Source organism: Cupressus sempervirens, chromosome 11 (genome assembly GCF_028749045.1).
Source record: "Cupressus sempervirens isolate cs-2001-9-10 chromosome 11, ASM2874904v1, whole genome shotgun sequence".
NCBI lineage: Eukaryota > Viridiplantae > Streptophyta > Pinopsida > Cupressales > Cupressaceae > Cupressus > Cupressus sempervirens.
Window position 1 is genome coordinate 839,871,508 of NC_143128.1, and position 16,787 is coordinate 839,888,294.

Genomic DNA, 16,787 nt, shown 5'->3' on the forward strand with positions numbered 1-16,787 from the left:
ACCTAGTATTTGACCTTTAATTTCCACCATTTGCAACAAACAAACAATCTTTTGTCACCAAGTTCTCCCTATCAGAGGATTTTGAACAAATTGAGATAGAAGCAACAAGCCTAGAGAGACCCAAAAATACACCTATCCAAACCCAAGGAATCCATGGCATTGCAATTAAAAATGGTATACAAACACTGATCCAAAATGCTACTTCTAAGATAGAGGTAGTTAACCATAACCAAGTGCTTTTGAGCCACTATTCAAAAATTTAAAGCCGTCCGGAAAACTAGTATAAATGCCCCGTGAAAACATAAAAAACTAGTAGATAATTGAATGGAGAGTGCAAAAAAGCCAATGTTTTTCAATAGAAAAATTATTTGTACAATGTGTTACTCCTTATATGTGCCAAAAGGGAGATAATCCTTACAATTCATCAATGCAAAACTTGTGTGAAAATGAAGTCGGCACTCTATGTTACCATTGAAATTCTAACAATAATCAAAGTATGAATATTTGAATACATACATTTTTCCATAATTAATAACACCTACTTGGTAGGGAGCAAAGAGGACATTCTGTCACCCTTTCAGTATGGTGGTAGGAATTTGTAGTATTTCACAATACCCAGCCAAAATTCTTAATCTATAAATGCAAGGGGCTGAGAACAATTGCTGGCAGATACCCACATTGGCTAGAAAGTTAAAATCCAATTTCAGATCTCTATAAATATGCTTAGTTTTGATATCCTTAAAAAGGATAACATAAATTCAATGCATCATTAAAAAAGTTTAGCATAGTAAATTGCATCTCTATGTAAGTTTTTGCTGACCTAGGCCCTATTTTAGCCTGTATGGCTCTAACATACATTTTTGTTCATCCCAACACAATTCTGCACCTGATTTTGGCTTCTCCTTTCAATATTGGACCTCAGGTCCCAATTTGGGATACATTGGAGGGAGCAAAGTGCCTTGAGCACCCCGCTCCCACCAATCGGGACCCAAATTTAAACCACCGAATGGTTACATTGTTTGTGTGAATTTTAAACTTGGGTCAGAATTCTTTGAGTTTAATACTTTGAAATGGTTTTGAGAGGTATATAAGCTACCCTCCCTCATTTTGACATACACAAGCAATTATCACTCAAGTCCAATTCGAGCTCTCAAATACAATTTTGCATCCAAGTCTTCAAGAGCAATTTTTTAGCATTCAAGACATTTCGTTCCACCATATTCTTCAGTGTGGCAAGCTTTAACAATCTTCATGCAAGCATGGCTTTGATGAATTTCTTTTTAGGTTTTCTTGGAGTCACCTTTAAAGAGCATTGCATCATCTAGGTACAAGACCTTCAAATTCTCAAGTCTAGCCTTTGCTACATATCAAGTCACTTTACTTTCAAGTATATTTTATTTCAATTTCAATGTTGATTCCTTTCCAGGGATTGGGCAAATCTCCTTCTATGCAACATTTCTCTTCTTTTCTGTGTTTAAGTACATGTGGTGGACACACAGGACGAGCTGCAGTCTGCAATTTGTCAGATATAAAACTACAGAGAGTGGGCCACACTAGATACCTTAGTCTAGGTAGAAAGTACCCTTGGCACCCCAGTCCCCCTACTTCAGCCTAAAATTCTGACTGCAGCTTAGTTATGGTTTATGATCATCAGTTTTAAGACATTTGTGTACGCAAAAAACCACTATTTCAGCTTATTTGGCCCTAGATCTTGCATTCTTTATTCACAATTGCAAAGTCATAGCCCTCCACAGCGAAGGATCATGGAATCTACTTAGGACTTGAGCCATCTTGAACCTAGTGGATTGTTCTCCTTCCGACATAACTGAAAATTGATCTAGTTTTCTAGTTTGCACATAGAGATAGTGAACTCTATTTTCCCTCCTTACAGAAAGTATTAATTTTTCCATCATGGGTAAGCGCTGTTGCTTGGCCCCTAAATCACAACCATAGGGACACCTTCCATCAATGCTTACGATCCATTAGGAGGCCATGGCAATGCTGGCTACTGCAGCTTCATGGTTAGCTTTACTATTCGATTGCAACAAAGAAACAATGAACCCCCTTGAACAAAGTGACCATGTCACCATACACATCTTTCAGCGCTACAATTGCACCCACTTTTTCTTGGCTGCACCTATAAGCTCATCAAAATTAGCTTTCATAATTCATCTAGAGTTTTGGGTAGTAAAATAATTGGCTGCACCTAAAGGCTCATTAAAATTTAGCTTTTGAAATTCATCTAGAGGTTTTGGGTAGTAAATTTTTTTATTCACAAACTGATTAGTGTTTGCCCATTAATGGGGACCTTTTACTCAATTTATCCTTTATCACTTCCTTCAGCAATAACTCGATTGGTTAAAAATCTTTCATTTTTTTGACAAAAACTTGAAGGATATTTAATAGAGCAAGAGATGTGCACTTCCCATGCTTTACTCAGATTATAATGTCTAGTGTTCCTTCAAGTTCAAGGGAGAACAATATATTTTCAGATTTTGGGGATGGTTATTAAATCAAATTTATAAAAGTCAATATTTTTTTTAAAAAATACAAATAAAAAATGTCCAAAATAACTCAAGACAGACAACAGAAGCGAATTTGACACATGAATTTATAAATCCTAGACAGATTTAGATATGATGTTGTTGAATTTTACTTTTATGTTGTAACTTTGTACAATCTTGTAGACACATTGAAGACATCTTTTGACAAGAAATCATGTTTGAAGGGTTCAATCTATTTACTTTGGAAAGTACGGGGTAGCTATCTCATCTTGACACTTGGGACAGCCTCTCACATTTTTTCATTCTTGCATTCTCTCATCCTGATGATGGATCACAGAGTGTGATCCGAAACGTTGATGCTAAAAAATAACAAACACAATCAAATCCAGAAGCAAATTGTCAAAAAATTTTAAAATTGACATAATCTCAATCTAGAACAAGGTTCTTAGTTGGCTTTTTAAAAACCTTTTGACCATCAATAAGACGAGATCACAAGTTAGCTTCCCATTCAATAGGTACTTGAACTTCATAAATCGTTGTGTTTAAATATTTAATCATCACTTGTAAGCAAAGATGCATCTCTTGCCTATGTTTCTACTATTTTATAGTAAAATGGTTGCCAAGGAATGTCATTTTTTTAATGTATTTTTCAAATTAATTGACTTTTTGTTGGCTGCTAGGGACGTCTTAGGGATAGACTATAGTCATGGGGCCGAGGCAGTCTAAAGGACAATAGGGCATCCTTGGACGTTGCTCGAGAAGGGAGATACCCTGTGGGGACATCTATTGGGGGCCTCTTGCTTGGGATGGCGGGGGAGCAGTTTTATCCACGTTTCACTGTCCTTGTGATGGCTGGGGGATACTATGTTTGGAGCTAGGCACACATCCCAATAAACCCTTAATTTCAACAACACAATTGTGCAAAGGCTAGCAAAGTGTTCTTCGATGTCCTTCTATGGCTAGCTATTCTTACTTATTGAGAGCATAGCAAGAAGAGCTCCCTATTTGGGACCATGTGTTATGGGGGCGTGGGTAAGATGACATTTCAGCATCCTTAGGATCTTGAAGGCATTAGCAGGCTAGGTACATATTCTATTGGACCCCTAATAATTTCAACATCACAATTGCTTTGGATCCCAGAACCATTAAACTGTTCTTTGGATATAATTTACTAGTTGCTAGAAATGTTGAACTATATTGTTTCTCTTTTCAGTCCAGTTGATTGATTTGGTCAGCCACTTATTTCAAACAAAAAAATAGTAAATCATGTTTTGGAATTTCCTAATCAAACACATGACTAATTAAATGTGAAATTGAACATATTATTTGATTTTCCTTAATGTAATCATGACACCATATTATGGATGATAACCCTGTATTATGTGCATGTTAAATATTTGCTGAGACCTCCATGCAGGTATGCTGCAGTTACAACTTCTCCGGTTGGTCTACCTAATAATTTGAAAACTAAAACTCTCTCAGTTCCAAGATGGCGTAGAGTGCTACTTAAAATAAGTGGAACAGCTTTAGCCGGGAATGCCCAAAATGTTGATCCAAAGGTAGCAATCGTTCATGGTTGAATTCTAAAAATCATTTAGAATGCAATTTGACTGCTTCCTTTGTATGACTGCACACTAAATATCCTTGATATATGGCATTGGAGATATTTTGAAACTAAACGGCAATTGGAATGTTATGTCCCCTTCTTGTAGGTTACAATGTTAATTGCCAGAGAAATTGCAGCTGTTAATCGCCTTGGTGTAGAGGTATTTCACTGTTTCAATCTGTGAAGATTCTCCAATCAAATCTACCATGATTGAGGGAATCTATCTTTGTGAGTAACCATGTTAGATTCATATTGTGCAGAAGCATATGCATGTGGAGTCCTGTGATATTGGTTCGATGACTTGAATGTTGAAACATTGTAACTTATGGTACTTGCCAGGTTGCAATAATCGTAGGAGGTCGAAACTTCTTCTGTGGATCTTCATGGGTGGGATCTACTGGTTTGGACAGGGCTTCTGCAGATCAGATAGGGTGATGTAAAATTGCCTTCCATTCTTTGTGTTAAAGTGCACCTCTCAGATAATAATTATATATGTCATAACTGATTTTCCCATATTTGTTAAATGGACGTTGGTCAAATTTTATGGTTTATATTCTACTTTATTAAATCTGGCTTTCCCACGTAGTATGATCTTCCTAATGAAGTTGTGAAAAAAATGTAAACAATATTTTATTGGCAACTTATCCACCTTTACAGGACATTTTGTGGTTTATTATTGTACTTATATAACAGTTTGCTTTGCCCTGAATTATGATATAATTATTAAGAAAATTAAGAAATAATGTTTAGTTGGCAACTTGTCCCTTTTTCCTACAGGACATTATATTTATCTTCTCTTTCTTGTTTAGGATGTAGGATCAAGAATCATATATAGACTGTTGATAGTGAGATAGGCATAGGCTGAACTTGTAAGCATGAGTACCTAGCTCCTTCACAATGCTCTTAAGCAAATGTTCCATGGAGATAATATGTGGTGTGCTCATATTCACATGTTTCCACCAGAAGATGATTCATGACCATGACAATTGAGCTTATGATCTTTTTCTAGAATGCATCTACTCTAGGAATGGTTTGACTGTGCTTTTTAATAAGTTAAAATATATTATTTTATAATTTTTCTGTTTGGTTATATTAGTTTATGTTGCACTGCAATTGCCTTTTTTGCCACGGTTAAATACAGTATTATTGTTCCCAGTCTATTTAAGAGGTTTTTTGGAACAAATGTCCATCTATTCATCAACCTGCTATATTATTCTCTCTATAATGTTGTATTATGCTTTATGAAATATAATTATAAATTTATTATCATTAATCTATTAAAACTTTGTACTTTTCTTGATACTTTGAGGGAGGTGAATCACATACTAGGCATAATTCTCATACTTGTCATTGACATAGTTGGGATTAATGCTTGACTATGTTTGAAACTTCTCTATTAAGTTGAGGTAGTTCTGCTCCACCAAGTATCCCATGATCCGCACTTGCCAATTACCGGCTGTCTGCTAATGCTCAAGATGCTCAGCAGCATTGGCATTATACCTGGGCATTTAGTAAATAATAAATGTGGTTTAGTCAAACAGCCTAGAGCATTACTGGTAGCGGAGCAACAGCAGAGCCATCTATGCAGTAGTTTTGGCTAAATAAAATTCAGAGACAGAGAAAGTATTGTAGATCCATGGTTGAGAATCAAGATACTTGCCTGCTAGTCAGTGAAGGCCCATAGGGCCATATGTGAGATCTTTGCAAGTATCGAGGACCGATCATTGTAAAATCAAATGACATAGAGCATGCCTTTTTCAATAACTAGGATTCAAAATATTTAACGTCATTGTTGATGGGTTAGAGTCTTGATAAAAATATTGCCTTCCAGGAATTTAATTGTTATACAAATAATTTCCATTGTTCCAAAGCAAAGATGATTACTTTTCTAATTATATTTTGTTTTCTTATTATAGATATTTTGTGAAAAAGATGAATGAAAATATAAAGGCTTAAGGCTCACCTAAACTAATTTTGTTTTGATTGCCCAAAATTGTTTTAAGTTTCTTTATTTCTCACCGCAATCAGAGTTTAAATTACTTGCATAGATCATGTCGAGGGAGACATTCCAAAAGTTTATAGGTGGCTTATTGCACTCATAATATGTGACAGTTGACATTATATAGTGACCATACGTTTGATGACATGTTCTTATTGCTTGTGTAAAAGTAAGAGGGTAGTGGGGAAGCAAACATTTGGGAGACTGGTCACCTTTCTGTTTGGGTAAAGGGTATATGGTCAAAGCAGTTTTTATGCATATCCCTTCTTATGCATCGCATGAGTGGTGTATGATGACAGCTAGATCAAATGAACAGACACAAAAAACAAAGCTGCAAGAAATAAAATGAATGTCCATAGCCTGTATTAGTTACTCTGTTGATAAAAGGAAGGTTGACAGCTTTCATGTAGCTTGGTCTGCGAGTCATAAGAATTTTGATAATGGGAAATTTTCAGTTGGAATTTACAGTTTTCTGCATCTTACACGCTCATCCAAGCTGAACGAGAGTATTAATCTTTGTGCACTATTTGGCCACACCGAATTTTGCAAAAAAAAGAGCAGAAAATCATTTGGAAAAATAGATAAAGCATTATATATTGAAAAGTTATCAAACTATATGCAATCCCATTCATGGCTGTTCTTAGAAATTTAATAAAAAATTAGGTCAGAAAGGCTGCACTGTGTAAATTTTTTGAAACCATGCTGAAAATCTCAACACTGACTTAGGTGTCTCTTCTTAAAAAAGTTATGCAAACTGGAGTTTTCAACCAAAATTCATTGAAAAACATGTACCTCATTCATGACTTTTTATAGAACATGAAAACTACATGATTTTAGGAAACATGTGACATTTTGCCATTTTGGAGATTTGATGCACACAGTAACAAAGAGATATCATTTAAAAATTATAAAAATGAATTGAAACATTATATCAAGCAAAAAATATCCATCTTTGGATTTCTAACACACGTATTTGCTAATCAGCAGGAGGCCAAGATATATGTTCGGAATATCTTTGGACATTTTGAGACAAAGACAGCATGTCTCTTCCCTTCTTTAAGCTTAATGGATATTGCTTGAGCATTGTGGTTAAGCTGCCCAAATATCTGAAGGAGATATCAGTACTTGATGATGCCTTGGAAGCTGGAAACATTTGTGAGATGCTTTCAGGAGTTTCTGTTGTAAAACAAAGAGTATGGCTTGCAACACACTTAATGATGTTGTGCTGAAGCCTGTCATGTCATTTGTCTATAGTTGGATAAGTTATAACTCTCCAAGGCCTGAAAATAATTCCCAGGAAAACTCGACCTGTTTTCAGCAAAAACTCGGCAAAAAACTTGGGAAGTAAAAAAAAAAGTGCTTAAATTTAATTAGAAATGTATTTTTTTTGGCAAAATATAATGAGGAGATACATCCAACAAGTCAATAAATGAGAGCACATATGAAACAAGCTTATTCTACATGATATATTTAAAGTTAAACACGAAGTGGATGCAAAACCGTATTCTTGTGAGGAATGCTGATGGCTGGAAGCAAAATAGTAAATAATTTTTTTCAAACTGTTAAGTTTCTCGGATCATTGTTGCAAATGTACTAAGCATTGCCTGTAATAAGGTATATGTTTTCCATATGCAACATCCTCTCATTTATATTGAGCATGGGTGAATGAATAGACATGTCTATTCAATAAATAGAGAATCAATAATAAAAACTTTATTATATATATATATCAAATAATAAGCTTATATCTCACATAATATTATATCTCATATATAATTTTATGTGAATAACCATAAAGTTATCCAACAGAAGCTACCAAACATTAACACTCCCTCTTAGCGAGGGAGTATAAACACAAGACAAATATTACACCATTGGTAATATCTCAAAAGTTTTCCACCATTAATATTGCATACGATATCAAGAGTATTGATCTCTAGAATATCAACATATGATATTCATCAATTATTCAAACTTACGGTAAGATATCACATTTGATATCAAGAGTCTTGATCTCCCAGAATATCAACATCCGATATTCATCAAGTACTCAAAAACAAGGTTTAGATATCACATTTGATATCAAGAGTATTGGTCTCCCAGAATATTAATGATATTCACCACTTACTCAAAATGTTTAGATATCACATTTGATATCAAGAGTATTGGCCTCCTAGAATAATAATGATATTCACCACTTACTCAAAACGTTTAGATATCACATTTGATATCAAAAGTATTGGCCTCCCAGAATATCAATGATATTCACCACTTACTCAAAATGTTTAGATATCACATTTGATATCAAGAGTATTGGCCTCCTAGAATATCAAGATATTCACCAAGTACTCTAAGAGTAATGGCCTCCCAGAATGTTGAGATACAATACATTCACCATTTACTCAATTTATTAGATCTCATAATATGACTTGATTGTAAGATCGTCACCTTACAACAACTTCTCCCAAATACAAGTGACATCATTTGGAAGTCGTCACTTCCTCATGATGTACACAGGGGATAGGCCCATATAAATGTCACATGGTCATAGCCCTCTTGACTGTGACAACTTATTAATCATTAGAGAAACCATCTCAGCATGGTCTACTCCGTCTTAATCAATAAGATCAGGTTCACTGAAGGTTAACCAAATAGCTCCTCAGTCTTCTCCCTTTGAATCTTAATCTCCCTCTTTCCTACAAGAACATTCTCGGAGGAAAAGATCAAGGCATATAGCTCATAAGAAGGAGACTACTATTATACTCAATAAATAATCTTTCATAATAAGATCATTTCAATAAAACATAGACAAAATCTATTTTGAATATATATGCATTTATTCAACCTTCTATATATATATACTTTCATCTATATTTTAACATATTATTTCATTTAAAATAAATAACTAAGATTATGAATTTAATATTCATTTAATCAATAACCCATCCATATTTCGTAATCAATTTTCACATAAGAAATAAAGAGATAAATACTGTTGATGCGAGTTTTGTGTCACTACATAGCATATTAGTAATTGGATGCTTGATACAGAATATCAAATACACAATTCCTCTCTTGAAAAGTTATCTCTCATGGGACATGAGTATAACTCCAATGTTCCTTACACCGTTGGATACTCGCTCAGTTTTATCAATGTGATTTGCTGGTAATCACATAGGCGGCCTTACGTTTTCTTGTTTGAGAAAAATTTGGATCTTGGTGAGAAAATGGAGATGGTGGTTCGGTGTGAATGCTAGATGATGTTGATGGCGCGATGATGGCAATGTAGGGTGAATGGCGATGGAAGGTGAGAATGCCGATGTTTTGGTTTACTTCTCTAACTAACCTCTTCTAAGCATGAAATTTGGCTGCTCAACTACTCCTACTCCTAAGAATGGAAGGTTAGCAGATGGACGGGGATCGAATCTAATGAAGGCTAACCAGTGGCCCTACCTCCATAGATGCAACGCTTCAAAGGAAAGTAAACTAGATCACCACACAAAGCCTCCCAACCAGCCGCTAGGATGCTAGTGGCCTAGTGTTGACCCCTATCAAACATCTACCAAAGCTACCATGCAACTATCCATTTTATTTTACTCTTACTCTAACAACTTGAAATGAAATTGCTTCAACTTGAAAAGAAAATTTAACTATGTGGAAGTAGAAAACATGCAATAACACCCAATGTTCTTAGTCAACATGCAATGAAAAAGAGAGCACTTTGGTATTATTTTCGCAACAATTTCTCCAACCCTTCCTCCTTTACAAATGAGAGCTAATGGCCTTATATAGAGGTCCAAAATACAATGGACGGTAGAGATCAAAACAAGATCGACGATCCAGATTGGATCCAAAAACCTTAATTAGGGTTGCCACCCCATCGGCCAATGAGAAGATGCCACCTCATCAATGGACCAATGAAAAAAGTGCAAAAGTGGCAACCAATGAGAAGACACCAAAATGGTGGCCAATCAGAAACAAACACTTGTCCTATTCTAGAAGAAAGAGAAAGTTGCCACTTGGGCTTACATAAGATGATCTTCTAATATAATTCTTCCTTTTTCTTTTGTTCTTTTAGCTAAGGCAATGAACTTAGCTAGCCTTTCGTTAACTTCTTCCATAGGAGGACAAGGTGTGTGCTTCGCTTGGAGTTCTGCTGACTTTGCCACGCTGTTTGCTGCTTGTAGTATCCTTTCGTGATCCTTCTCATATTCCTTTGCAAACCCAATAAAAGCATTGAGTGAGGAAAGGGTGTTCAGATGTTTCCTTTTGACGGCAGCCTTTCCTAACTCATCCAATCTCGATCCAAATCCTGTCTCACTGACATCCTCCTCTCTAATACCCTCAAAATCAAGCGCCACCCCAACGTCGCTCATCATGGTCACAATGGAAGTGTCGACGCTTGGGCCGTGTTGTGCAATCTCATCATGAATTTCTTCAAGTGCTCTGAATCTGGTAGTCAATGCGACATACCAAGATTCAACTATGCTCAATCCTCTCTCATCAACCAACCGGGCTCTTTCCAAATATGCCTCCGGTAGCCTAATGAACGCCTGCAGCCTAGGAATAACCAAATCCTTGATGGGAAGAAAATTCTTCCATTCCTCTTCAAATAATCTGAATTTGTTTCTAACAGTCACCAATGACTGGAATGTTGAGATGAAGGAGGGCAAGAAATTTCGCCCATCTTGGATTGTATCATAGATCCAACCCCTTACTTCATGTAACTGAGCTGATACCTCTTCTGAATTGCTCCCGCTGTCTTGAGGAAGGGCTGCTTGATGCAGCTGTTGGATTGGCTGGCAATCTCTCCAATATTTGTTTTCGGCCTCCAACTTTACTATCCTTTCGTTTGCCTTCCTCAATCTTTCTCTGATTGATGCTATGCCTTCCTGAACCTCCTCACATTCCATATCATCTGTATTTCTTCCCAAATTATGTTCTACTATTTCGTACTCCTGGGCTGCAATCTCATCCGCTGCCTTATTGACTGTTGGTATAGCAATCTGAACCCTTCGGTGACCATCACTGTGGCTTCTGATTACCCTTGCCATCGTATTTGCCATCTGTTTTTGGTTCTCGCTATCATCCTTTTCTATTAGTCCTTGTATATCATCAACTGCGTGAGCCATTACCACCTCGCCTCTCGGCATAAGCATTTGCCTTAACCATAGTGGTGCAGTGCATCTCCCCAAATCCAGATTCGGTTCGACCAACAAAGCATCACCAACGGCCTTAGACGCCTGACTTATCTCTTCAATATCAATCGGCCCATCTTCTTCTCTACTAGTTTCTGCCATATTTCCTTGCTGGTTCTCCGAGAGAGGGGAGTACTCCGTACTTTCACTGTAGCCACTTGATTCTGAATCAGAGCTCACCTCCACTGCGGCCCCTTTATCACTCGAATTGACCTCTTGGCTTCTAGCCTTAGTTATACTCTCCCTTGACGGCGCTGCCCGCTGTCTCTTGGCTGGAGGTTTCGAACGTTCTTGGCTTTTCTCTACCTCCAAAGCCCTCTTCTTGCTATTTCTAACTGTCTCCGATTGTCGGCCACTTCCTTCACCCTTCTGTCCGATTGATTCTACTAGACCTTCCTTTGGTTTCATCATCTCATAAGTAAGGAGAACCTTTTGTCTTTGTAGCTTTCTCAACTTGGCATTATACCACGACTCGGTATGCAAATCTACTGTCCTTGTGACTGCCTCCAAGGAAGGATCCTGGTGATCATCCCAATCCACTGGATTCAACTCTGTTCCAACTACTGTCTCATAGTCTTCTCTCAACACACTACGATCATCCTCAAATTGATCGGGAATATCAAGGCCTCTCCATCTGATATCTCTCATCATGTTCACTAACAATCTCGAGAAAGCTAGCTTTCTCACGTGAAAATCATCCTTTGCATTGGCCCAAAAGTCCTCTATAGTGGGAACATGCTTAAATTCGCTTTCATGAGATGCCTTGATAAGACCAACAGGGTCGAATCCTTGCCTTGCTCTGTACCATCCTAGATGATACCACTCCAATTCCTTTTCCGCAGCCTCGAAGGTGGCCCGATTTGGGCAACTATCATTGCCAATTATAATTGAGAAGGAAACGCCTGTTTTCCCCTCATTCCTCATTACTCTATCATAGTGCTCAAGCTGCCTAGCCAATTCCATCAAAACTACCTTGTCGGGCGGGTATCTTGGAAGCCTCTTGGGACAAACTGTACTTCCTGCCACTCTAATGTATGTGAATTGCGGGAATTGGATGAACCAACTCCCAAACTTCTTAATCCTTGCTTCTGCTTCCGATGAAAGTCTCTTAGCAGGCGTCCCTTGTAATACCCTTACTGTCTTCATGGCGAATGCATCGCAAAACATCTTGTAATCCTTGTTATTGTGCAAATGAAGCTGCAGATAGCATTCATGCACCAAATATTGCCCCAGCCCATTACCAATCTCTCCTAAGGCCCTAAGTCCCGGACTCTCATACAATCTAGCAATTAAGTAAAACAGATAGGATCCCATGTAGAATTGCCTTTGGTTTTGAACTGTTCTAAGTTGCAACTCTAAATTTTCACTTATGATCCTAGCCCAATCAAATTTTCCTTTTCCCTTTTCAATTTCATCAATGAAGAAGTACATCCAGTTTTCGAATTGCATAGCTTGAGCTAGGCCCATGATCCGGCTGAGAAGAACAATGAGATCGCCATATTCCGGCTTGAAATCTGCCACTGTAAGCCTCGTTGATTTGTTAACTCCTTTCCTTCCTTCGTGTATCCAATTCCGCTTTAGATGTGAGAAGTAGGCCTCTTGGTTACCTTGAAATGATTTGGCCGCCTGATCCACCATTACAACTGTCATGCCCTTGCTCTGGGGAATATTAAATGTCTCTTCAATTGCTTGTTCGCCAATGTTGGCCAACACTCTCTTCCCTTCGCCAAAAATGATGGATTTACTGTCTAGATCAAATCTGGATGCACACTCCATAATCAATTCCGGACAAGGCAAAGTAGGAGGAAAAGCTGCTGCATGTACAATTCCGCTCTTGTATATCCTCTTTGCCAAGGGGGATTGTCCTTCCTTTAGTCTGTCCCTCATCCGTATCATGTCCACTGTAGCGATATTAGTATCGGTTATTTTCTTCATTTTCGAGAAGAAGGAAGTTTTGGGCGTCATATCCTCTTTGTCTTTCTTAGCGTTTGCCCGCTTGGGATTCTTACTTGCACTATCATCCTCCATGCTCGTCGCCCTATTACGGGATGGTAGAGTGGTGGACCAAAAGGCAAGAAGAACCAAGTAGTGCAATTCTTAGAAAAGAGCGAAAGAATGGATGTCAGCTTAAGCACTCCTTGCAACTCTAGATGATGACTTTCACCTTAACTAATAATCTTACAGCAACTTTTCGGAACCCGGGATATGACATCAAAGAATTACAAATCCCTTTGCAAATTAGAAAACAAAGCCTCTAAGCTTATCCAACACTTGCCTTCTATGCAAAAATCAAACTTTCATATGTATCTCTTCTCCCAACAAAATTGCCCAAATCTGATATAAAAAATTGCAGCCCTTCTAGAAAATCAGAATTTTGTCTTCCACAAATTTCGGCCCCCACAAAATTCGGCTCCCACAAAATTCAGCTAAGCATGAAAAAAAAAAAATCTGCCCTTCCACAAAATTCGCTCAAGCAAAGAAAGAGCAAAATCTGTAAGATCTGCCACCTAGGGCACAAATCGCAGCCCACAAAGTGGAGCAAAAATCCCCAAGAACGCAAAAAATCTGGCCCTTAGACAAATCGCCCAACAATGGCAATGGAGAAATTGCCCAAAAATCGCCAAAAAACTGCCTTCCACCAATTTCGCCCAAGTCTGGAAATCTGCCCTTGCTTCAAATTCGCCCAAGCAAAGAAGGAGCAAAATGAATTGATGAAAATGAAATGGGAGGGGACTCCCTTTATAGCAGCTTTCACCTTCCTCCCAGGCTGGCCGACTTGGTCCTATAGAGGAAAAAAAACCAAAATTAAAGCTAAGTTAGTGGCCCACTTTAAATACTTTGCCAAAATTTTAATTTTCTAAAATGAAAACTGCACTTTTAATTTACTAATTAACCACAAATTGCAAAACGAAATTGAATGGTGCCTTGGGGATGCTAAAAATTTCTATTTAATGAGGGTTTGCTAATTAATACATCCTTGAAGTTGAATTTTGGCTAACCAAAAGCCATTTCTTAATATTAATTTACCAATTTCATTAAATACCAAAAGCTTTCAAGGCAAATTTAATCTATTAAAGCCAATTTTTGCAATTTTCCTCTAAATCGATTTTGCTAAATAATTAAAATTTTATGACAAAAAAATAAAATTGCCTCTAGAGTAAAAATCGATTTTGCAATTTAACTTCATCTTACAAAATTAAATTCTATTTCACCAAAAAAAATAAGATTTTCCAAGAACCTAAGTCTAACGAAAAATTTCCTTATTTGAAAATCATTCAAATTTACAATTAAATCCAAATTTTCAAAAGAAATCGTCTAAGTACAAAATTCACAATCTTATCCTGCCGAGTTGAAATCAATTTTGAACTTATTCGGCCTAAGGATAGAACTGATAGCTCTGGAAAATCAAGTTGAAACCGGGTGAAAAATACATCTAACCTTCTCCACTGGCCCTAAAGGCGATTAAAAAGGGGGTCCCCAAGAATTTGGGGCGATGTGTGAAAACCTCACAACAAATACTTACCTCCATGTCACCCTTTTAATGATTACTTTCTTAATATATTTATTACTTACTCAGCTCTCAATAATCCTTCCATGGTCAAGTCAATGATTATGGTAGTTGGATTTTGCAAGTCATCTCAATGGGCATCATAATACACAATTTATGAAATTTCTCATGCCATAGTGTCCATTCATATCGTCTGCAACTATAGTAGAGTACCACCCAATATTATATTGAAGATGCTAGCTTATATGGGCCGATAAAATATAGATATCAACCCAACTCTTCAATCTTAGCAACATTGGAATTATCAACCTTGTAACATCTATCTTCTCTGTATGAGCAGGCATCTCCTCTTTGTATTATGAGTTTTGCCCTGGCAACATGGGGTTAAGATTTAAAACATCTTTATGTTGTCCAAAACGCTGTAAAAGCACCAAATGGGCGAGGGAATGCATTATATGATTTGGGCATATTGCTTGAGTATGACACAAATTGATGGATGCGGAACAAATTGGAGAATTCTAACATTTATTTCACAACCATTGATGACTTCGCTGGCTTAGTCGGTTTTGGAAACTCTGTCATACATTTGGTGCACACTTTTAACATTCTGCATAGTCATCGGGTACCATGAGATATTTAATTTCCACTCTCTATACATTGAAGTCCCTCTGCAAAGCTACTTGCGTTTCTCACAAATCTCACGTTGCGTGACTTAGCTAGGTATTTTGTCAAACGTTCCACAACATCGTCTGGGCATGTTTGCTAGAGATTTCCATTAGTCAGCATTCTCTTTGACATATTCGAAATAGTCACACACGTCTATTTAAAACTTCACATTCTCCCTGCATTTCATCGGTGGTCCTAGTTTCATCGAGGGCCTGGTCACCATCACATTTAACGTGGAGGTTGAATTTGACAGAGCAGTGCACACAATGCTCGTCACCATTGCACTGGTCACAGTCGTGAGCGAACTTCATACCAATTGTGTGCTTCGAGGTAAGCGGGATGAGGCCCAACCTATGTGCGATGAATTCGTCATTGAGCACTGATGAATTGCTCACAATCTCCACCATGTCTATGGCTATAGTCTGCACCTCTGCGATCATCACTCGCTGTAGGGCATTCACTATGCTTGGGTTTGGCTTTATATACATTTGTATTGATCCTGCTTGTTTTGGACATAGTATCCATGTTTAATAGTATGCATTTCCAATCGTGGCTCTGATACCATGTTAAGTTTCTTGGATCGTTGCTGCAAATGTACTAAGCATTGCCTGTAATAAGGTATATGTTTTCCATATGCAACATCCTCTCATTTATATTGAGCAATGGGTGAATGAATAGACATGTCTATTCAATAAATAGATAATCAATAATAAAAACTTATAATATATATATATATATATATATATATATATATATATATATATATATATATATATATATATATATCAAATAATAAGCTTATATCTCACATAATATTATATCTCATATATAATTTTATATGAATAACCATAAAGTTATCCGATAGAAGCTACCAAACATTAACACAAACTAAAAGTAAATATATCATTCCAATTACATGTTCCTCTTCCCAGTTCCAGTAAAATCTAAGGGAGAGATAAAACTAGAGGGTCTAGTCCTAGAAGTCTGTACTGGACATGACCATGCCTCCTTGCTCAGTATGTCTGACTTAGTCTGTGGCTCATCCTCCATCCTTGATGTAGCTATGCCTCCGGCTTCTCCTAGCACCAGCAATGAGTACTCATTCAATTCAATGTCATCTAGTGTGAAACCAAATCGACCCCACTTCTCAATAGCCTACTTCTACAAATCATTGATGTCATCCTCTTCAAAAATGTTGCTTCAAATCTGTTTCAAATTTATGAAATCAGTTTGCAAGTGTTTGGAATACAAGTGCTTGGTAGACTGTTTTCCCCCTCTTGGCAAACTACGACCGGGGGCTGAAATT

The 16,787-nt window shown here is 37.2% G+C and overlaps 1 protein-coding gene across 1 annotated transcript in view; it reads left to right on the forward strand.

Moving 5' to 3' along the window:
- The window catches only part of LOC149532164 (aspartate/glutamate/uridylate kinase family protein), a 44,657-nt gene that overhangs the window by 18,103 nt on the left and 9,767 nt on the right, over positions 1-16,787 (forward strand). Inside the window, exons 3-5 of the mRNA XM_089811462.1 lie at positions 3,922-4,063; positions 4,217-4,270; positions 4,450-4,541. Coding sequence (XP_089667588.1) covers positions 3,922-4,063; positions 4,217-4,270; positions 4,450-4,541 — 288 coding nt within the window. The remainder of the gene's footprint in view (positions 1-3,921; positions 4,064-4,216; positions 4,271-4,449; positions 4,542-16,787) is intronic.